General features: G+C 39.5%; 1 protein-coding gene across 3 annotated transcripts in view; it reads left to right on the plus strand.

Annotated features, from left to right (window-relative positions):
* The window catches only part of Phm (Peptidylglycine-alpha-hydroxylating monooxygenase), a 271,952-nt gene that overhangs the window by 230,982 nt on the left and 16,082 nt on the right, over nt 1-24,888 (plus strand). For 2 of the 3 annotated variants that reach the window (XM_090389021.1, XM_090389029.1), the window contains exon 10: nt 3,546-3,595. In XM_090389021.1, coding sequence (XP_090245147.1) covers nt 3,546-3,595 — 50 coding nt within the window. Of the gene's footprint in view, nt 1-3,545; nt 3,596-4,781; nt 4,963-24,888 lie in introns of those variants that run through there. The other variant, XM_090389034.1, reaches the window with a different exon arrangement.

A 24,888-nucleotide genomic window follows, 5' to 3' on the forward strand; every position in this document is an offset into this window, starting at 1 on the left:
CAGTAGTCGCCGCATGAAGAGCATGCATCGATATACGGACTGTGAGCTGGCAGACATGCACTTAGTGTATGGATTAGCAGAGGGCAATGGACAAGCTGCTCAACGAATTTATGGAGAACGCTTCCCAGACAGACATGTATCGGACCACCGTTTGTTTGCACGTGTGAATCAAAATTTGTGCGATTATGGGTCATTTAGAGGTAACAGGATTAGTGTGGGCAGACCATGTTCGACACGAACTCCCGCCATGGAAAAAAGTGTGTTGAATGCCGTCCAGAATAATCCTACTACCAGCACACATGCCGTTGCCTCTGCCTTAGGAGTGTCTTGTTGCAGTGTACAGCGTGTCTGGCACGATGATTCCTTACACCCCTTTTCATCTCCACAGGGTTCAGTTACTGCTCCCCCAAGATCATCCTGCACGTGTGGCTTTTGCACAGTAGTTTCTCCAAGAAAGTGTTCAAGACTTGAATTTTACAGCCTATGTTTTGTTCACGGATGAGGCTTATTTCGCTCGGGAAGGCTTACTCAATCAGCACAATACTCATGTGTGGGCTCACGACAACCCACACGGTGTGCGCCCCCATGCGGCACAACGCAATAAATGTGTGGGCATGTATGGTCGGTGACTGCTTAGTCGGCCCAAACCTGTTACCATCCTGCATAAACTCCGCTAATTACGCATGCATCGTGTCTCATGGTTGAACCTTCAAGCATTTGTTGTAACATCATGAAATGCATCCATCTTGTACTCCATTGTTAATATTATGTCAAATGAATGTTTGCCACTAATTACTGTCTTGTGTCATTTCTGCTTCTTGTGCCTCTGCTACTACTTTCCTGTGACGTTTCCGGTTATGGGTTCTTATGAACTTCACAGGGTTAAGGCAAAAACTCACTATTATCACTCACATTTTACTAAAGCACATTTCTGGAGGTCACTGCCATAAAACAATTTGCACTTTCCGGATTATTGGGCTTTTCTGTTAATGCAATCTATTATAAATGGGTAGTAAACTCGATATTATTGCATTTGTGATAATACAGGTAGCTGGAATTCTGTGAGATTTTTCATTATGGTGAAATGTGTGTCCCTTTCACTTGAAAACTTTAGTCATAAAAAAAATAGAAATAAACTTAAGTCAGGGACATACTGTATCGAAAAATGGTCAGCAACCTACGTAAAAAGTTTGGCGATAGATAAAAAAACAAAAAAAAACTTACAATACACTACTCGTGTGTCCAATACAATGTGTCCGTTTATTTTTTACGATGTCGATTTTAAATCTAATAGCTTCCCTTTATTTTTTACGATGTGATATATGGTTTGGTCACCAATATTACAATGGTTCTTTAGAGATTTAACGTATGCAGCATTTTCAAATTTTGAATAATTTCAAGTTTTTGTTTAATCGAAAGCACAACTCTTGTGTTTGCCCATCATTTTCGCAATTTCTAAACAAAAAAAAAAGTGACTATACAAAAAAAAAAAAAAAAATCCGACATCCCTGACATGCATAATAACGAAACAAAATTTTCCCATTTGCAGTGCAACGGAACACAACAATTGACACGACGCACTAAAACAAACTAAACATTTGGTTGTTTTTTTTTTTTGAGCGGCAGGTGTGAAGACACCGGGGAGTTACAAAATAACAGGTACACTAATCTCCCAATGACGACTTATAACGCTGCTTCTTGTCACTTATTTACAACTTGCAAAACATCTGTTTATACCTATTCTATTTATTACTTAAATTTTATGATTTCCGGTTGTGTTTTTTTTTTTTTTTTTTTTTTTTTTTTTATTTGGAATCTTGAAGTGTCCCGGTTAATCTGATCCCAGTTAATCGAGAGTCTGCTGTATATATATAATTCTTCCCCCTCTCTGTTTTGTAAAGAAGGTACCTTTCTTTCCTGGTTTTTTATTATATTTTACTTTTTTGCCTTTAAGTGAGCCACTTTACCTCCTCCTAAAACCTTAGATATAGCTTATGGCAAAACACTTAATTAGAAACTGGCAAAAGTCAATGTCTGTACAGTACATGTTAGAGGGGAAATTTGTTACTGATTTGGGGTCAGTGGCTGAAGAAATTCTTGAAGGCTTTTTCAGTTGAGGTTGTAGTTTGCTGATCAGATGTGGAGAGAGAGAGAGAGTAAACTCCTCATTAAGTTAGTCTGGGTTTTTCTGCTTGCACAACATTAAAAATTAGTTTGTGATCATATACTTTTACAGACATAACACAGTGCAATATGGCTTTAAGTTGCTTGTGCTGTGAAAATGACAACAGCAATTTCCCCCTCCTCTGCCACAGGGTAATGGGAGCAAGCAAATGTTCATGTTAACAAATTTAGTTATTTGAATTGAAGAGGGGATACAGTGGCAAAATGTATACATTGGAAAATAAATTTTTGTAAAGAAGGGCTCTCTAAACTGTGAAATCAGATTTAGAATAGTTAAACTGCTAAAGCCACTGTATGAAATGTGCATAAACTGATGATTAGCCTGCATGCTGTTAGTTTGTTACTGGTTGCGGTTAGTAGCCACTCTAATGCCTTGAATGGTTTCAGCATGCTCAATGCTGATGGAATTGTTCCTATTGCTCAGAATAATCATTTGAGAGGGCATAAATTCAAATTTAGGAAAGACAGATGTAGGATAGATGTGCAGAATTTTGCCTTTAGCCAGCGGGTGGTTGGTTGGTGGAACAGACTTCCATCTTTTGTTGTGGAAGTTGATAGCCTAAATAAATTTCAGGCTGAGCTGGACAGGTACTTGGAGGTGTGAAATGGGAGCATGTGTTTTTTTTTTTTTTTTTTGGGCTGATGCTGCATAAGCTTGCTTTCTTGCATCATATGCATCTACTAATGCTAATTATGCAGCACTGTGAAGTTTGCTTGTACTGTCCATAACCCAAAGAAGTAAAAGAGAAATTCAACTTCACCAGAGCGTGTTGCTCATACTCTAAATGTTTATTTGTTTGTAGAATGTGTATTGATGATACACATAGTGATTTGCATGTCGTGTGGGGTGAAAAACCTAGAATAACATGAGGAATAACCTTATTTTCTCTACCTGAGATAGACTCAAGTTTCCAGATGGTAATGTGTACTAAGCTGCCATGATGGATCCAAAGAGATGATCCAGAATGTAAATCATCAGATGATGTTAATATTTTTTTTGGAAGATTATTTTTGTGAACCTGTCAGCTGACCAATAAATTTAATTTTGTGAGTGTGTAATCTTTCATTTTCCTCCAAATTCATGTCTTTCTTGAGCAAATGTTTCTCCCTTTGAATTGAATGGAAAGTGCCACTACAAATACAAATAGAAAAATTAAGTTTCAAAAAATAACTCTTTTGCATTATATTTTTTCATGCTGGGAATGCCATTGCTCCTCCTGTAATAGTGACAATTTCATAGCCATTTTTTTTTTTTTTAAACAAGTAGCATTGAAATATAAAATCTTATAAAATCAATTTACTTTTAAAATTTTAATGTATAAACATTTTATCTTGTAATGTTATATCTTTACATTTTTTAGGCTGCTCGTTGCACAATGTATAATTTCAGAAATCAGGCAACTTTTGTTGGGTAAGCATATTCTTTAATTATTTAATAAATTACTCTGATCAGCTCAGTTAATGCTGATCAGAAACTGTATTAATTTATTGTAATTACTTTCTATTAAATAAATAAATTTACTAAATTAAATATTAATAGGCTAGGGCCCATTAATATTTATAAATATATATATATATATATTATGTGCATATTTTACACATGCTACACTGGTGTTCAAAGAAAGTGCATCACCCCTTAAAATTGTAATTGTCATCCAAATAATATGTATATGGCAATATTCCTTACAGATTGCATCAGATAAATTGACATGTGTATGTGATGATGTAATATTGCATCAGCTGTAACTTTCAGTTATATAACAGGATGGCAAGTTATGTGCAGTTGATACCACAAAGAAAGAGTGCTGCTGTTGCTTTATGTGAGGAAGGATGTTCTTCCCATTATATTGCTTATAGAGAGAGTGTCTTGTAATCAGTCGAGAGTGAGTAGATTTCTTTCCAAACTCAAGAATACTGGTTCTGCTGATAGGAAAAAAGGAACCGGATACGAACAAGTTTACACCAAAACAGGACTGCATTTTTAAGCACTTAAAAACCATAAAGCTTCTTTGTCTGAGCTGAAAAGAGAATGGGAAGAACATACAGGAGTGGTAGTAAGTGCAGTAACAATCAGAAGATGCCTCTTCGAAAATGGACTTGTAGCCCATCGTCCTAAGAAGCCCCTGCTCACACAATAAATGAAAAAGGTCCGATTGATTTGGTGTAAAGAGCATGTCAAATGCACCCCTGAGCAGTGGAAGTCAGTTATTTTCGGGGATGAGAAGAAATTCAACCTGCATGGCTCTGATGGGAGACAAATGATTTGCCGTAGACTTGGTGAAGAATACCATCCAGACTGTATGGTGTCTACATTGAAATTCGCTACCAGCCAAATGATAAGGGGGTGCATTTCATATTGTGGAGTAGGTCACCTGCAGTTTATAAAAGGTTCCGTAAATGCCAATGGATACCTGGCAATATTGGAAGGCAAATTACTGCCATCCATTAGAGACCATTTCAACCTGCCAAGTAACTGCATCTTTCGGGACAACTTTGTTCCTTGTCATCGGGCGAAAAGTGTAAGTAGGCACTTCTGTAGTTACTTTAGCTTCATTTCTATTAGAGGTTCGACAGTAATGTGTATACATTTGTTACAGGTGAAAAAATGGTTGGAAGAACGGTCCATTAAAACTCTTAGCTGGCCAGGAAACAGCCCACCTGAATCTTATAACTGTTGGCATCGTGTGAAGTCTGCAGTTGCCCAAAAGAAACCAAAGACCCTTCGTTAACCATAATCATGAGTACAGAAGACCCTTCGGAAGCCATAATTTCTGCTTAGAACCACAAACTATCAGTTGATTATCTTCAGAAATAGATCTTGTGAATGCCTAGACGGTGTGCTGCTGTCATCAGGGCCAGAGGCGGTTCAACTAAATAGTAGTTTGCACCCGATGAACCTTTCATTTTGCTTTCCATTTAAAATGATAAACTAAAGCAAATTGAGGGTTTCTGATAACATTTCAGCCATAATTGTTGTGTTTACCAAAACTGTTGTATAACGGTTGCAAATGCTCATTTTGGAATATTTTTAGATTAACGGTCAAATATTACTTAGCTTTGCCTTAACTATTAATAAATATCTTTTGTTTATATTTCTATTTGTGATGCTGGTCATTAATGTAACATACCATCACAAAACAGGGTTAAAAATGTGAAATTCCTAGGTGATGCACTTTCTTTGAATACAAGTATATGTATATAAAAAAGATTGTTAAGATTCAGCATAATCTCCATTGTTACTGATAACAAGAATAGTATGATTTTCCAATTCTAGCATAGTAGTATGACTTTCCAATTCCATCAGCAATTTTATTTGCTGATGCTATCGAGGCAGCGTTAGGTGGGTTGGAAAACTGCTAGCTTAGGGGGATACAAGAACTAATATCCACTGGCAGAAGTGAAAGTGATTCTTGCACTGCTTCTATTGGAATGAGCAGCGGCCTGGAAAACAAGATGCAGGATATTTCAGAGACTGCTGGGAGTCATTGCGGACTGCTGGGAGTTAGCTACCCTAACACAACCCTAACACATGGGTTGTGTTAGGGTAGCTAAAAATAGGAACAGGTGCATATATACTTGCGTGTACACCAATGCTAGGAGTTTGGTAGATAAATTTGATGAATTTGAGGTATTGCTCAAAACATCAAAGGCAGATATTGTTGGGATTTCAGAGAAGTGGTGTCACACAGACATAAGCAGTGCAGAACTGGAATTTGGAGAGTACAATGTGTACAGAAAGGATAGACAGGAAGGGAGGAGGGGTTATGCTTATAGTTAAGAAACACATAAAATCCAAGGAAGTGAAGCCAGTCGACATCAATGGACAGTGCAATGCCGAGTCAGTTTGGTGTGACATAAGCATTGGGAGATCAAAATTGAGAGTAGGAGTGTGCTATAGGCGTGATGAGTATAATAAAAAACTGTACAGGGAAATAGAGTGGGCCAGTAAATCAGAGTCTTATAATGGGGGATTTTAATTTCCCAGATATTGACTGGAATTTGTAGATTGGTCACTCACACACTAGCAAGGCTTTTGTGGATTTATTGGATTATTGTTTTCTACATCAGCATGTTGTTCGAGAGGCAACTAGAGGGAGGCAACTTCCAAGAATTTATCTGCTCAGGTGGCTAACAAACTAAACAAGTATTTTGCATCTACATTCACACATGAGGAGTTATTCAGGAAGGGAATGCCAGAGGTGAAGTAAACTCTGGCAGTGAGCTAGATGATTTTGTAATAACTGAGAGGAAAGTGGAGGAGAAATTGTTGAGGATAAACATAAAAAAGGCACCCGAGGTGGATGGAATCTATCCAGTTATATTAAAGGAAGCAGCAAAGGAAGTAAGCAAACCCTTAGCCATAATTATGAGAGCTTCTTTGGACTCAGGGAAGCTACCAATAGACTGGAGATGTGCAAATGTGACCCCAATTCACAAAGGGGATCAAAGGCTGACATAAGTAATTATAGACCTGTGAGTTTCACTTCTGTTCCAGGAAAATTAATGGAGGCACTGGTTAAAGAAGCACTGCAGGATCATCTAGACAAGACTTCAGTTATAGTTCGGACACAGCATGGTTTTGTTAAGGAAAAGTCTTGCCTGAACAATTTGATTGGATACTATGATGCAGTCACAAAAGAACTGGATGCAGGGAATAACTTTGATATTATATATTTGGATCTTAGAAAGGCTTTTGATACTGTTGCCCATGGAAAACTGCTGCACAAATTGGAGCAGTGTGGCATTGCAGGCAAATTGCTGCTGTGGATAAAGGGATGGTTAGTGGGAGAAGACAGAGAGTGGTAATCAATGGACACTGCTCATCGTGGACTAATGTTATTAGTGGAGTCGCTCAGGGTTCAGTGTTGGGTTGATTATTGTTTTCTGTATTTATAAATGATATTGATGATGGTATATCAAGCTTAATGTCCAAGTTTGCAGACGATACAAAGGTTGGCAGGGTTGTTAAGGACACCACTGACGCTATGCTGCTGCAACAGGATCTGGAAGGGTAGAGCAGATAGGCTGAGAGGTGGCAAATGAAGTTTAACATTGACAAATGTAAAGTACTACATATGGGAAACAGTAACCCCAGAGCAATGTATCAACTGTGGTACTACACTGACAGCGGTAGAGAATGAAAAGGACCTGAGGGTAATTGTGCAGGCAGATATGAAGTTCTCTGAGAAGTGCAGACGGGCTGTAAGAGTAGCTCATGTCAATGATATACAGGAATGTTTCTAGCAGGGATAAGGAGGTGATTATTCCCTTGTATAAGGCAATGGTCAGGCTACCTTGAGTACTGTATACAGGTCTGGAGGCCTCATTTCAAGAAGGATGTAGAGCTGCTGAAACAAGTATAGAGAAAGGCAACAAGATTAGTGAATGGAACAAAGGGTTGCTCTTACGAAGAAAGGCTTAAGTTTTGCAAATTACAGTGTCTGGAGACTAGGCACCGGCAAGTTGATCTGATAGAGGTGTATAAAGCCTTGAATGGTTTGAGCATGCTCAATGCTGATGGGATTCTTCCTCTTGCTCAGAATAATCACCTGAGAGGGCATAAATTCAAATTGAGGAAAGACAGATGTAGGATAGATGTGCAGAAATTTGCCTTTAGCCAGTGGCTAGTTGGTTTTTGGAACAGACTTCCATCCCTTGTTGTGGAAGTTGATAGCCTAAATGAATTTAAGGCTCAGCTGGACAAGTATTTCGAACGAATGGAGAGGTGAAATGAGAGTAGTTTTTTTTTTTGGCTGATGCTGCATAAGCTTGCTTTCTTGTATCATATGACTCTAGTAATCCTAATGCTAAATTCTATAAACACATTCTCTAGTTCTGTATCAATTATGACCTAATTGCATTTATGAATCTGGTATGAAGATAGTTTAAAGAGAAATGTTTTGAGAAGGAAACCACATTTTTAACATGCCCCATAGAAGAAATGTCCAGTGGGACAAATTGGGTGAGAAAGCTGGCCAAGCAATTGGCCCATCTCTGTTGATCCATCTGTTTGAGAAGACTTTGTTTAAAAATTGTCAGTCTGTATAAAGTGGCAGGATGCTCCATCTTTCTTTAAAAAAAAGTTTCAATCATTAATTGTCTTAGTTCAGCAATAAAAAAAAATCTTACAGTGCTGCAAGATAACTCTGTCATCATTAACCACTGTTTCTTCCAAAAAGAAAGAATCAGTTATGCATGTTTTTTGCAGGATACACCAAACATTGACTTTAGCGGAATCCCTTTCATGTTCCCCGACTTTTTGTTTCTGTGTCCCCCAGTTATGGCAGTTAACCTTGCCACATTACGTAAAATGTTGCTTAATCACTAAACATTAGATTTACAAGAGGACTGCATGGTAGTCGTTGTTGTTTTTTGGTTTTTAGGAGCATTAGCAACTAAGGCCATATTGCTCCGGTTCGGTGGTCATTCCCTGACCTTTCCGCATCCTCCGTATTTGGTGGTGACTGGCTCGAACCCCGGTCTAATCAAGAAGCGTGTGCTACGCACTGCTGCTCCTTCCCACCTGGCTACGGAGGCGCCCTCATGCATGGTAGTCCTCTTCCAGCAACATTTGATACACTTGAATCTTGTAAGGTCATTTGTATAATTTCTCTCTAAGAATTTTATGCACTGTTGCTTTAGCAGCACTGAATTCCAGAGATGCCATTCATAGTGAATTTTTGGGCTCTGCTGAAAAGCTTCCTTGATAGATCCCACAGTCTGCATGTTTACTACAGGCCTTCTACTTCACAGCTTATCATTAATAGTCTCTTTAAACTCTTCATCTAGTTTAGAATTGAATTTCTGTGTATGGTGTGTTGTAAATTTTCTTCTAACTGCTGATATGGTTTAAGCTCTGCTAGCCATAGGACACAGTTCACTTTCTCTTCTATTTAAATCCTCTCTTGCAGGGTGGGTTATTTAAAAAACAAAATTGGAGTAAATTCAGTAATTATTTTTGTGCAGAAAAACTAGAATGAGATTATATATATATATATATATATATATATATATATATATATATATATATATATATAAAAATAGCGCTACAAGGCTCAATGGATCCTGCGTTACGTCGATATTTTAAAAATATAAGAGATTACCTCATTCAACTTCATAGGATACCTTCAATACGACAAACTCTAAATATAACCAACTAAAATGACATTAAAATTAATTTTAATGCATTCTTCCACTCATCACTCATGAACAATTCAACACCACAAGATTAGATGAAGGCTTCGACCTGATCCCAGAACATATCAAATCCCCCACGAAACTCTGAGTGATAGAAGACATTGCGTCAAATTTATTAAAGCATAAGAATTGATCATGATAATGATAAAACTCTAAAATCACAACAGTGAAATAAAACTATTTTGTGAATGATTTCTTTTCCTTACTCGGACTAAGCCTTTTGACTATTGTCTTGTTGACAGGTTGGAAAATGACATGAGGAGTGTGTGTTAAGCTATTAATAGGAGATTATTTGTCCTGGCATATGTGTGTGAACGACCACGAATCGGAAATGAGGAAGGGACATCAAACATTGATAGAATTACCATGTAACTTCATTTTCAAGGTTTCGGCAATTAATAATTTAGTATAGTCGTGCTGGATATTTAGAATTTTTGCTTCATTAAATAGGAATGAATGATTTTCGTTTACCCATGGAAAGCCAATTCTGATGCCATAGTGCATGAAGCACGGATTGATGCGGCATTTTGTTTCAATCTCAAATCTAAAGTACATCTGGTCAAGCCTTGGTAAATGGACTCACATTTGCCACATGAAATGTTATATACAAGGTCAAAGGACGGTCCAAATTCTTAGTACGGAGTGTAATTTCTGCATACATTTTGCTACAATTTTAAATTCCATGTCCTAAAGATTCTACTTAGTTGCTTATGCCATTGTTCTATTTACAGTATGGAAATAAAGTATTTCTTTTATTAATTTTATTGCTTGGTGTAGTATTTTCTGACCTGTCCTTTGCCTGCAGTTTTATTTGATTAATGGTTGTGAGAGGGGTAACCTCTCTTCAAAAACCTGTTGGTTAATTCTTTAATTTCTAAGAGTAAGATAGGCTGTGTAGTGGAATATTTATAGGCGTTGAGGAATTTGTTAAATATGATAGATCTCTTGTACGCGAACAGATGGTAGTAGTGGCATGTGATGCAAGAAAGCAAGTGTATGAGCTTATGCAACATTAGCCAAAAAAAAAAAAAAAAAAAAAATCACACCATTGCCCCCAAATGCCTGTCCAGTTCCTCCTTAAATTTATTCAACCTATCAACTTCTACAACGACAGATGGAAGCTTGTTCCAGCAATTAACCACCCACTGGCTAAAGGCAAATTTCAGCACATCTATTCTACATCTGTCTTTTCTTAATTTCAATTTATGTCCCCTTAGGTTCGTAATCTGAACAAATGGAAGTATCTCATCAGAATTCAGTGTGCTCAACCCATTCAAGGCCTTATATACCTCAATCAGATCACCGCGCAGGTGCCTAGTCTCCAGCCACTGCAATTTGCAGAACTTAAGCCTCTCTTGGTAAGAGGATCCCTTCATTCCCCTCACCAATCTTGTTGCCCTTCTCTGTACACGCTCAAGTAAATCTACATCCTTCCTAAAATGAGGCCTCCAGACCTGTATGCAGTACTCTAGGCGTGGCTGACCATTGCCTTATACAGAGGGATAATCACCTCCTCTTCCCTGCTAGCAAAATTCCTATATATCATTGACAAAACCCCATGACCTGCCCTGGCAGCCTGTCTGCATTGCTCAGAAAACTTCATATCTGACTGCACAGTTACTCCCAGGTCTTTTTCATTTTCTACCACCTTAAGTGTAGTACCACACAGTTGGTACGTTTCTCTGGGGTTACTTCTACCCATATGCAGTACTTTGCATTTGTCAAGGTTAAACTTCAGTTGCCACTTCTTAGCCCATCTGCCCAAATTATCTAGATCCTGTTGCAGTAGCACACTGCCATTACTGTCATTAACAACCCTGCCATCCTTTGTATCATCTGCAAACTTCGACATACAATACCAATAGCTCTAATTAAGTGTAGGTTTTTACGTTATTATGGTGAAATGTGTTTTCCCTTCACTGATATATAAAAAACATAAATACATTTTCAGAATCTTCTCTTCATTCTTATCGTGTTGCGTTCAGTTCGGGTGATTCAGTGTTCAACTGCCATTTCTTGTAAACATAGAGGCGAATCATGCATAAGCCAATAGGCGCCTCCGCAGCCAGGTGGGAAGAAGCAGCAGTGCGTACCACACACTTCTTGATTAGACCGAGGTTCGAGCCCGTCACCACCAAATACAGAGCATGCGGAAAGTTCAGGGAATGACCACCGCATATCCCGGAGCAATATGGCCTTAGTTGCTAATGCTCCTAAAAACCAAATAACAAACTAGCATAGCATAGCATAAGCGAATTCGGTTCGTGTTATATACAATATTGTTCCCCTATTTATAAATCGTGCACGATCAAATTCGTGTGGCGTAAACACATGTTATACGAGGACTGACTGTATAGGTCACTGTCTATATCATGCCTAAGCCACGGAGGTGGCTTAAACATGATATAGACATATTTGTATTTTCCTCAATTTTGTTGAGATTGCAGTATTCTTCACAGGACCTATTAAATGGGTGGATCACCCAGTGAATTTAACTGATCGTCTGACTAAAATTTAAGTGATTCTCGTGGTACCATGTGGTACTGCTTACTGATCTCAATCAATATTAATTCAAACATACTATACAATCGAGGTCAATGCGACAGAAGCATATAATGTTAAATTATGCAATTAATTTTTGCTCTGGATTACTTAAGTCACGTTTATAAATAACAGAAAATTTTATAATAATGAAAAGTATAACACTTCCCCACCTGGCTGGCAAAATTTTCTGGGTAGAACACTGAATCAATTTTCCACTTCTTATTATTTCTTGAAGGCATATCCTAGCAGACCTGGGTTCATTAGTCTTGAATTCGTAGAGTATTGGTCCATGAGGACGGTTGAGGTATACCCAACAAGGATGGGATGGAGAGCAGTGGTGTATTTGGGCCAGAATGCACCGGAACAACGTTCCGGTACTTTTTCCTAAATGTCGTAAAAGAAAATCATTAAATTTATACACTAATATTATGAAACAATGGCATAATCAAAGGGGAAGGGAGAAATATCTATTTTACCCAATGCTACTAAAATATATATTAATAGTAATCTTTAAAATTAATAGATTTCTTTAAAAATTTATTTAAAAACAAAAATATAAATTTCACAATGAAACTTGAACGTTTCTTACTATTGTACAATGTGTTAGATAAAAAGATCCATTGAATGAGATATACTGTGATGCATGTGAATGCTGCATTTTGATTCGCCATGAGCTGAATGCTAGAACTGGTTGTTCTATGAACCGTGAGTCTGAAGTCTGATTCAGTTATTGTACAGTCGATGTGCCATTATCATATAGTTTTCTGGAGCAAGAGTATTCCAGTACTATTTTTTTTTACAACGAACGTTCCGGTACTATTTTTTTAGCAATACACCTCTGATGGAGAGCTTGTTATTTTGGCACCGTATTGGCAGAGTAGATGTTGGCTTCTAAGATAAAGTGGGAGTCATGTGCTTCAACATGACTCTAAACTGGTGAGGTTTTGAAGGCAACTAGTGAACCAGTGTTGGATGGTGTTCAGAGATCGTAAGATACTGTTTTTATCCGAAACATATACTATAACTCCATAATGTAATCATGACAAAATTAGAGAACGATATAAATTCAGCAATGACTGCCTGTCAGCACCCCAAGATGTTGAGGATACTGCAAGAAGGATGTTTAATTTCTGGAGGCACAGTTCACAGGTGGGTTATATGTTTATGAGTTTAGTTTGGTGTCTAAAATGAAACCCAATAGTCTTATGGAATCTGTCATCGATATTTCTCTACCTTTCAGTTTTAATACAGGTTCCAGATAAAGCAATCTTTCCCCTAGTGGGCAAGACTGCCAACACCATTTCTAACAGTGGGGAATTCCTGGACCAGATTCATATCCTATCCCTCTCAGATGATCAAGTCATGGCCTCATTTGACATGATGTCTCGTTTCACATCTATCCCAGTCCAACTGGAGTATTGTCAGTGATGTGCAGGAGTTTTTCCGGCAGGGATGAGGAGGTGATTGTTCCCTTGTGTGGGGCAGTGGTCGGGCCGCACCTGGAGTGCTGTGTGCAGGTCTGGGGGCCTCATTTCGGGAGGGATGTGGAGCTGCTGGAGCGGATGCAGAGAGGGGCCGGCAGGATTGGTGAGTGGAGCAGGGGGGTGCTCTTGCGGGGAGGGGCTTGGGTTTTGCAAGTTACGGTGTCTGGAGACTGGGCACTGGCGGGGTGGTCTGATGGAGGTGTGTGGGGCCTTGAATGGTTTGAGCGTGCTCGATGCTGATGGGATTCTTCCTCTAGCTCAGAAGAATCACCTGAGAGGGCATAGATTCGGATTGAGGAGGGACGGATGTGGGATGGACGTGTGGAGGTTTGCCTTTGGCCGGCGGGTGGTTGGTTGGTGGAACGGACTTCCGTCCCTCGTAGTGGGGGTTGATGGCCTAAATAAGTTTGGGGCTCGGCTGGACAGGTGTTTTGAACGAACGGAGGGGTGAAGTGGAAGTGGGTTTTTTTTTTTTTTTTTTTCCTTCTGTTTTTTTTGGCTGATGCTGCATAGGCTTGCTTTCTTGCATCGGATGCCTCTATTGATGCTAATGCTAATGCTAACTAATGCTAAGTCCCTCCTTGGGATCGAGTATTGGCTCTTGAGATGGCTTAACAGAGTTGCTGGCCACTTGTTTACTATCTGAAGAGCCTTTCTCTACTCAGATCTTAGCATCATATCCTGGATGCAGCGGACAATCAGGAGGAATAGACACACGGGGTGGTCTGATGTAGGTGTGTGGGACTTTGAATGGTTTGAGCGTGCTCGATGCTGATGGGATTCTTCCTCTAGCTCAGAATAATCACCTGAGAGGGCATAGATTCGGATTGAGGAGGGACGGATGTGGGATGGACGTGTGGAGGTTTGTCTTTGGCCGGCGGGTGGTTGGTTGGTGGAACAGACATCCGTCCCTCGTAGTGGGGGTTGATGGCCTAAATAAGTTTGGGGCTCGGCTGGACAGGTGTTTTGAACGAACGGAGGGGTGAAGTGGAAGTGGGTTTTTTTTTTTTTTTTTTTCCTTCTGTTTTTTTTGGCTGATGCTGCATAGGCTTGCTTTCTTGCATCGGATGCCTCTATTGATGCTAATGCTAATGCTAACTAATGCTAAGTCCCTCCTTGGGATCGAGTATTGGCTCTTGAGATGGCTTAACAGAGTTGCTGGCCACTTGTTTACTATCTGAAGAGCCTTTCTCTACTCAGATCTTAGCATCATATCCTGGATGCAGCGGACAATCAGGAGGAATAGACACACGGGGTGGTCTGATGTAGGTGTGTGGGACTTTGAATGGTTTGAGCGTGCTCGATGCTGATGGGATTCTTCCTCTAGCTCAGAATAATCACCTGAGAGGGCATAGATTCGGATTGAGGAGGGACGGATGTGGGATGGACGTGTGGAGGTTTGTCTTTGGCCGGCGGGTGGTTGGTTGGTGGAACAGACATCCGTCCCTCGTAGTGGGGGTTGATGGCCTAAATAAGTTTGGGGCTCGGCTGGACAGGTGTTTTGAACGAACGGAGGGGTGAAGTGGAAGTGGGTTTTTTTTTTTTTTTTTTTTCCTTCTTTTTTTTTGGCTGATGCTGCATAGGCTTGCTTTCTTGCATCGGATGACTCTATTGATGCTAATGCTAACTAATGCTAAGTCCCTCCTTGGGATCAAGTATTGGCTCTTGAGATGGCTTAACAGAGTTGCTGGCCACTTGTTTACTATCTGAAGAGCCTTTCTCTACTCAGATCTTAGCATCATATCCTGGATGCAGCGGACAATCAAGAGGAATAGACACTCTCGCACAAATTCTCACAGGTATATTGGATGCGCCAGCCCTTGATAATGTTATAGCCAAATCGCGTGCCACTATTAAATATTCTGGAGGAATAAATATCCCACTTCGTCTGATCCTCAAACAATCTTGGTAGCCTGCGAAGATTGCTTGGTAGCCCAGGAAATAAATCTGACCTCAAAAATATCTATGAGAAAAAACACTTCATAACGTACAAAAAATGACAGAAATAGCTGGAATATAGTTCAACAGGAGTAACGCTTCTACTGAACTGAAACTCCTGGACTAATTTCTCTGTAAAGACCTTTAGAAGCAATTGCAGCTCACATTATGAGCGGAATATCGATAGCAGAAGTTTCTTTTTATCTCTTTCCGAACCATTCATAGACTCTTGTTGGATTTGATGATTTAGTTATTGAATTACCTAGCACTTTGTCATACCTTATGTAATTGGAATGGACATTAGCCCCTGTGCGGCTCTTTACATCTGGGCAAGAAAGAATAGTAAATAGAAAAAAAAAAAAAAATTGAGCGCTTTTTTTTTTTATTGATTAAAGAAGGCAGTCCCAGCCAGCTTTCCTGGCAACCCAACCATCTGGTAATTTCTAGCATAACATGTACTACCACTAGTTGGTCATAATTCCTAGCACATTGAGACGGCCGGGGATCGTCGAACAGCATACGGGGTCTCATGTTGTTAAATTATGATATTCATAATATACATGCATGTATCCTCTGGGTCAGATTGCACAATTTACCTTTCATTATGCTGGTCAATTGTTTTCTCTCGTGGACTGGACAGTTTCAGGTGGTAGATGACTTTCATCAACCGGTGAAATACCACCACTTTGCTTATTGGAAGCTTGAAGTGGTGAAACCCATGTTTAGTCTCTAGAGCAAAGTTTCCGGCATCCCCCTCCCCCCATACTTATCCTTCAACCCATGCACGGTACTAAGTACTATAGGTTTTGATACCTTTCGTGTTTGGGGTTTTCATAAAAAAAAAAAAAAAAAAAAAAACTGGCCATCACGTTTGCAAAGGAACTTTTAAATGGCGACCAAAACCCCGAGCAACAGAACTTCTCTAATTTCCAAGGACATTTGCACCGCCCTTAGATTGTGCTGGACTGATGGGGCCGTCATGTTTGGTAACTCCATTTACCAACAGATACAGGGTACAGCCATGAGTTCCCCGGTTAGTTCAGTTATGGCAAACATCGCAACGGAGGAGCTGGAGATTTGCGCAATTGTGAGTTTGCCAGATCCTATTGCCTTTTGGTATCGCTATGTGAATGATGTGTTTATGGTCATTCCTCGGGGTCGGGCAATCCGCTCTTGCACCACATTAACTCTCTGTCGCCATTCATTCAATTCACCATCAAACTGGAGTCAGAAAATACACTTCCTTCCTTTCTTGGACACACTTGTCTGATGTGCGGGTATGCATTTGAAGACATCAGTCAGCACACACATGTAACCATCTTCTCGGCACGAGCCCTACTAATCCGTGCCTGGACCTACTCTACTTCTGCGGATGAGAGGTGCACTGAGATTGCTAGGGTTAAGACAGATCTGGTGAGGTGTCGTTACCTTGACCAACGCATCAGTCTCAAAAAATGTTCGAAATGTGAAATGTTTGCTGAACTTTTTTAAATGGGGCATGATCTAGCCAAGAAGGATGTCTTTGTGTGTGTGCTACATGCCTAGAGTGTCAAGCAATTAGGCACCAACTCAGCTTCTGATGGGCATTTATGAGAGCTTGAGGTGTAGGGTAAATGCCCTTGAAGAAATTAATAAGAGGAGCCCATCAAGCTCTCAGCTGCCCACCCATGGCAGAGCTCACTCCTGTGCATCAGGCAATACAGAGGCAATCTCCAAAGCAGAATGTGCTGGTCCCAAAGGAACTAGTTATTGTTGATGGCTCTATTTTTAGGGAGACGGGGAACATACTATGCAAGAAGGATAAGTGGAACAGGACAGGGGTATGTCTACCAGGGTCAAAACTTGATGATGTAGAGCAGATATTATCTTTTAAGGGCACAAAAGGTTATATTGTTGTACATGTTGGAACAAATTACATTAAAAGTAAGAGATCTGCAGATGTACTCAACAAGTGCAGGTCAATGTTAAAAAAAGTCACGAGTTAGGTTTGAATGTGAAAGTGTCTACAATTCTGCGCAGAAACGATAGGAGGGAGTATATGATGAGAGCCTTGTCTATCAATTCAGCCCTGGAGAGATTGTGCAAGGCTTAAGGGGTAGAATTTTTTTCAGTCTGGTCTGTGCTTGTTGACAGGAGAGACTGTTTCTACAGGGATGGAGTACACTTAAATAGAAAGGGTGCAAGAATATTTGCTGATGCTATCGAGGCAGTGTTAGGTGGGTTGGAAAACTGCTAGCATGGGAGAGATACACAGACTTAAAAGGTTAACAGTGACTGCAGGCATATGCAAAAGTGATTCTTGCACTTATTAGAATGAGCAGCAGCCTGGAAAGCAGGCTGTGGAGATTTCCAGGACTGCTAGGAGTCATAGTGGAACAAATAAATACATGGGCTGTGTTAGATTAACAAAGAGTAGAATCAGGTGCATGTATACTTGCATGTACATGAATGCTAGGAGTATAGTTAATAAATTTGATGAGCTTGAAGTGCTAGTCAAGACATCAAATTGTCGGGATATCAGAGATGTGGTGTCACACAGACATAAGCAGTGCAGAATTGGAATTTGGGGAGGACAATGTGTACAGAAAGGATAGACAGGACAGGAAGGGAGGAGGGGGTTATGCTGTTAGTTAAGAAACACATATGCATCCAATTGATGTTGGTGGACAGTGGAATGTTGAGTCTGTTTGGTGTGACATAAGCACTGGGAAAGGAAAAATGAGAGTACTGTGTGTTATAGGCCTAATGAATCTGATGAGTGTAATGAGCATTTGTGCAGAGAAATAGTGAGCCAGTAAATCAGAATGTCTTATAATTGGGGATTTTAACTTTCCAGATTACGACTGGAACTTGTGGATTGGTCATTGCACACTAGCAAGGCTTTTGTGGATTTATTGGATGATTGTTTTCTACAGCAGCATGTTTGGGAGCCACTAGAGGGAGTAATACTCTTGATCTAATTATCAGCAGTGATTATTCATGCATTAAAAATTTACAGATAAAGGAACCACTGGGTGAACGTGACTACAATGTACTGATATGGGAATTACTTAAGGATGTAAGTACCATGAAGGCTAAAAGCTTTTGATTTCATAAAAGTGACTATCGGGGTCTCAGACAGTTTTGAAATTCTGTACAGTGGGATCAACTGATGATATTCCCAACATTAAATTCTAAATGGAAAGCCTTAAGGGACTTAATTTTGGAGGCTTCTAGGCTTTTCATTCCAACGAAGAAATACTGTTCAAGGTTTAGGCCTAAATGGATGTCAGATGGACTAATTAGGCTTGTAGCAGAGAAGGAAAATGTATGGAATGCATATAAAGTATCAGGTGACACAGAAGCCTATGGCAGATATAAACTAGTCTGTAATTAAATCACAAAGGAGATTAGACAGGCAAACCAGATTACAAGAAATCCTTGGCAAAGGAAAACAGGAAAGAGTTCTTTACTTATGTAATCACTTAACATAGATGGATTGACTATTGATGGTCATGCTCAGGTAGCTGATGAACCAAACGAGTATTTTGCATCTACACATCAAGAGGTATTCAATGAGGAGAGTGCCAGAAGTTCATCAAACTCTAACTGGGAGATAAGTACTTTTGTAATAACTGAGAGTAAAGTGGAGGAGAAATTGTTGAAGTTAAACATAAAAAAGAAGGCACCTGGGGTGGACGGGATCTCTTCAGTTACATTAAAGGAGGCAGCAAAGGAAGTAAGCGAACTCTTAGCCATAATTATGAGAGCTTCCTTGGACTCCGTGGAGGTCCCCATGGACTGCAGGTGTGCAAATGTGTCACTAATTCACAAAGGGGGTTCAAAAGGTGACAAAAGTAACTATAGACCTGTTAGTTTAACTTGTGTTCTGGGGAAAATAATGGAATCACTGGTTAAAGAAGCATTGCAGGATCATCTAGACAAGACTGCAGTAATAGTTAAGACACAGCATGGGTTTGTTAAAGGGAGGTCTTGTCTGACCAATTTGATTGGATACTATGATGTGGTCACAAAGGAACTGAATGCCAGAAATAATTTTGATACCGTTGGACATGGAAGACTACTGTACAAATTGGAGAGGTATGGCATTAATGGTAAGTTGCTGCAATGGATAAAGGGATGGTTGAGTGAGAGACGACAGAGAGTGGTAATCAATGGACACTGCTCTTCTTGAACAAATGTTGTTAGTTGAGTTCCCCAGGGTTCTGTGCTGGCCCATTGTTGTTTTGTATATTTATCAGTGATATTGATGAAGGTATATCAGGTTTAATGTTCAAGTTTGAAGATGGTTGGCAGGGTTGTTAATGATAGTACGCTACTCCAACTGGATCTAGATAAGTTCAGAAAATGGGATGAAAAGTGGCAACTGAAGTTTAACATTGACAAATTTAAAGTACTGTGTATGGGTAGCAGTAACCCAAGAGAAATGTACCAACTGTGTGGTACTACACTCAGGGAAGTGGAAAGTTAAAAAAGACCTGGGGGAAATTGTGCAGTCAAATATGAAGTTTGCTGACAGTGCAGAGGGGCTGCCAGGGCAGGTCATGGAGTCTTGTCAATGATATATAGGAATTTTGCTAACAGGAACAGGGAGATGATTATCCCGTTATACAAGGCAATGGTTAGGCCTCCAGACCTGTACTGTGTACAGTTCTGGAGGCCTCATTTTAAGAAGGATGTAGAGTTGCTAGGACGAGTACAAAGAAGGGCAAGAAGATTGGTGAGGGGAACAAAGGGGTGCTCTTACCAAGAAAGGCTTAAGTTCTGCAAATTGCAGTGCCTGGAGAGTAGGGCCCTGTGAGGTGATCTGATTGAGGTGTATAAGGCTTTGAATGGGTTGAGCAAGCTGAATGCTGATGGGAATCTTCCTCTTGCTCAGATTAAGAACCTGAGGGTACACAGATTCAAACTGAGGAAAGACAGTTGTAGAACAGATGTGTGGAAATTTGCCTTTAGCCAGAGGTTAGTTGATTGGTGGAACAGACTTCCATCTTTTGTTGTGGAAGTTGAGAGCCTAAATAAATTTAAGGCTGAGCTGGATAGACATTTGGAACTAATGGAGGGGTGAAATGGGAGGTGTGTGTTTTTTTTTTTTTTTTTTGCTAACACTGCATAAGCTTGCTTTCTTGAATCATATGCCTCTTCTAATGCTAAATATCCTAGATAGTTGTGACCTACAGGCCCATGACCAAGTAGTGGCCCACAGGACGAGGTGCAGTGATGACTCCACCTCAACTGCCTTTGTCCTGTTCTACCCAAACCTATTGCAACAAATTTCTAGAGTCTTAAGGGCTCATGAGATAAAGCACTTAATACTCCCGGGCAAGAAGTGCGATCCCTCGTCTTGAGGGTTAAGACATCAGACACAATACTTTATTTAATATGAATCCACAGCACATAGGCCATTTTGCTTGTATGAGAATTAATTTTATATTTTTCCACAGACATTTTTGTGCATCCAAATGAGTCTTTATAAGACTAAGAGGATGAAGTGGCAACAAATGTTTCAGCTAATGCCTTTTCAAGACAGGATTGTGGCTGAAGTTTGCTGACACTTTCCAATGAAGGCGCCTCCGTAACCAGGTGGGAAGGAGCAGCAGTGCGTAGCACACGCTTCTTGATTAGACAGGGGTTCGAGCCCGTCACCACCAAATACAGAGGATGTGGAAAGGTCAGGGAATGACCACTGCATATCCCGGAGCAGTATGGCCTTAGTTGCTAATGCTCCTAAAAAAAAAAAAAAAAAAAAACCAAATAACCAATAATAACCAACTTTCCAATGAGGATGCGAATCTTTCTCCAGATTATTTTGGGGTCAGTGTTTCTGCAGATGGTAGAAGTGAATCGAATTCATGCAACCTGCTTTGCTTTCCTATGAATTCTGCGTGCCTCAGCTTTCAGACGTTTATAGATTATAAAGTTGTCCATTGTAGCATTTCGGCAAAAAAAATGTTCCAAGCTTTATTTTGCTTTCTTTTGGCAGGAAAGCAATCTTTTGTCCACCAACCATTATATCTTTGGTAATATTTGATTTTGGTATTGTACTTGCAGCATCAGCTCCAAGTAGTTCTTCTACTATATGCCTAGTGGCATTATTAATAGATGTAGTAAGGATCAAGTGGCTATCAAATTGGATTGTATTAGAAAACTGTTCCCAATTTTCTCGTTGAGAATTCCACATAACGATAAGGAATATAGTAAATCATCAAGTTCTGCAGTGGAATATGAAACGTTTGGTGGTATATAAATGGAGACAAGAGTGAGAGGAATGGCTACTGCTTTTAGAGTGATACAAAGTTGGATAGGTTTGGATGGTACATTTCTATGAACTAAAATTGCTTCTCCTTCTCTTGCTGGAGATTCAGACATCTCAGGTCTGTATAGCATATACTTTGAGATGTGGGGAGTATAATTTTATGATAAATATGTTTCTTGTAGAAAAAATGCTTTCAGGATCATGCTGGTGCATTAAGTATTTTAATTCATCTAGGTTGCTCCTTAGGCCTCTACAATTCCACTGAATGATTTTCTGCACTACTCGGGTTTATGTTGGGTGGATTGTTCTGACTGCTTTATTTTCCCTTGGTCCTGTGTATATTTCTCTCATTTTGGAAATACTGTATGACCAATATCCACCTCGCCATCAGCATGTAAGAAGAGAACTGTATCTTCATTATCTGACTTCTCTTCAATTTCCATACTTTGATCAGTTAGTTTATTCTGTGTAAGACTTGCATCTTTCCCATTGTTGACTTTGTATTAGTAGAATTTAATGCTTAGTCTTTGTTACTGTCAGTGTCTCACCATTCATGAGGAATAATCTGGCCCATTGAGAAAAAGATATTTTAGGAGGAATTGTAATATAAGTCTGTGTTAAACTTTTGTTTTTGACTGCATTAGAATATGATTTGAAGGCATCACCTTTAATATCTGTTTTTGTGCTACATGGTATTACAGTGGAATCTCATTAATACAAAGTTCAAGGGACCTAAATTTTCGTGTTTTGTAATAACGAGGTTTGTAGTAATGAGATCCCCCAAGAGTATCAAAATTTTGCCGTTTTTTTTTTTGTTTTGTTTTGTTTTGTTTTTTTTTGGTACATACGGTATATCTAAGAATAATAATAAATAATAATAATAATATCAAAAATAAATAAATAAAATAAAAACCGAGTCTAACAATACAGTAGGAATCATAGGAATAACATATTTTTTAAAGATTTTATTTTATTTGTAAGATAAACTAAGAGGAAAGCAATATTAACAGAAATTAAAATATTGTACATTATATACATACAATATTTTAGTATCACAGTAAAAAGAATTACAATTTTAATATAAAAGGAGACATACAAATCATTAACTTTTTAATCAATTAATCTAATTTAAAGAAAGAATCCAATGTTGTTTGCAGTTTTTGTCCTATATGCATTTTTAACTACAGCACAGATTTTATCAAATGCAATAGTTGTTTCTTTATCAACGTTACTACAGGCCAATACATTCTGGGCATCTTTTTTTAGATGGCAGTGTGTGCTGTTCTTCGCTGTTGCTGGTAACAAAAACATCATTGTTTTGTTTGGTACCCAGCAGCTCTTCTGGTATTGTTGGTGTTGCAGTGGTAGCAACTTCATCATCCACTTTCACAAACCTTTCAAATTCCCCCATTCCTCAATGTTGCTATCACATTCATCTGCTAGACCATGTTTTTCGATGATGTTCTCTCCAAAGCAATAAAAGATTTCGGATAGCATCCAAGACACTCCAATTTGGCTGCAAATTGTTCCCTCCTGTGTTGCGGATCAATTACCTTATCAGGCGGGCTCTATATGCTCTCTTGAGGTTAAAAATAATGCCTTGATCCAGCGGTTGCATTAAACTGGTGGTATTGGGGGTAAAAACAACAGCCATATATTTGTCAACTTAAGTGTCTCGGCAGAATGTGCTCTACAATGGTAGGCGCCTCCGTAGCCAGGTGGGAAGGAGCAACAGTGCGTAGCACATGCTTCTTGATTAGATCGGGGTTCGAGCCCATCACCACCAAATACGGAGGATGCGGAAAGGTCAGGGAATGACCACCGCATATTCCTGGAGCAATATGGCCTTAGTTGATAATGCTACTAAAAACCAAAACATCAGCTCTACAATGGTCTAGAATCAACAAAATGTTCCTTTTTTTCTGAAGCCATTATTTTGACCAATTTTGATACCTAAGACTGAAAAATTTTGACCATAAACCAAGCACTTCTATTGGCCTCATATTCACAGGGAAGTTGGTTAACTGCTTTAAAACATCTTGGCTTGGAAAACTTACCAATCAAAAGTGAGCATAGTTTTGTATTGCCATCTGAATTGCAGCATAACAGAACAGTGAGTCTTTGTTTACTAAATTTTCCACCATGACAAGACTCTCCTCAAACAGTAAATGATTTGTTTGGCAGGAAATTATAAATTAAACCTGTCTCGTCAAGATTAAAAATATTCTTTGCCTCATATTTTTCAAGGATGGACCTTACAGAACACAACCAGTCTGCAGCCTTTTCTTTGTCAACTAATCCAGACTCACTGCAAACATTTCGTGAAACGAAGTTATTCCTATCTTTAAATCTTTGTAGCCAGCCACTGCTGCATTTGTAGTTGCTAATGATAGGTGGAACAGGACCAGGGTATGTCTACCAGGGGCAAAGGTTGATGACGTTGTAGAGCAGATATCATCTTTTAAGGGCACAAAAGGTGATATAGTTGTACACGTTGGCATAATGATATCAAGAGTAGGAGACCGGCAGAATTACTTAACAGGTAGAGGTCACTGTTGAAAAAAAGCTGTGAATTAGGGTTGAATTTGAAAGTGTCTGCAATTCTGCCCAGACACGATAGGAGGGAGTATATGATGAGAGCCTTGTCAATCAATTCGGCCCTGAAAGATTGTGCAAGGCTCAAGGGGTAGAATTTTTTTCAGCCTGGACTGTACTTGTTAACAGGAGAGATTGCTTCTACAGAGATGGGATACACTTAAATAGAAAGGGTGCAAGAATATTTGCTGATGCTATCGAGGCAGTGTTGGGTGGGTCGGAAAACTGCTAGCTTGGGGGGAGACAAAGACCAATAGATTGACAGTAGCCACTGGCAGAGGTGAAAGTGATTCTTACACTGCTTCTATTGGAGTGAGCAGAAGCCTGAAAAACAAGATGCAGGATATTTCAGGGACTGCTGGGAGTCATTGCAGTACAAGTAAACACATGGGTTGTATTAGGATAGCAAAGAATAGGAACAGGTGCATGTACACCAGTGCTAGGAGTTTGGTAACTAAATTTGATGAATTTGAGGTATTGCTCAAAGCATCAAAGGCGGATATTGTTGGGATACCAGAGACGTGGTGTCACACAGATATAAGGAATGCACAACTGGAATTTGGGGAGTACAATGTCTACAGAAAGGATAAACAGGATAGGAAGTGAGGAGGGGTTATGCTATTAGTTAAGAAATACATAAAATACAAGGAAGTGAAGCCGGTTGACATCGCTGGACAGTGCAGTGTCGAG

Source organism: Mastigoproctus giganteus, chromosome 2, assembly GCF_048544385.1.
Source record: "Mastigoproctus giganteus isolate SK-2022 chromosome 2, ASM4854438v1, whole genome shotgun sequence".
In the NCBI taxonomy this organism is placed as follows: Eukaryota; Metazoa; Arthropoda; class Arachnida; order Uropygi; family Thelyphonidae; genus Mastigoproctus; species Mastigoproctus giganteus.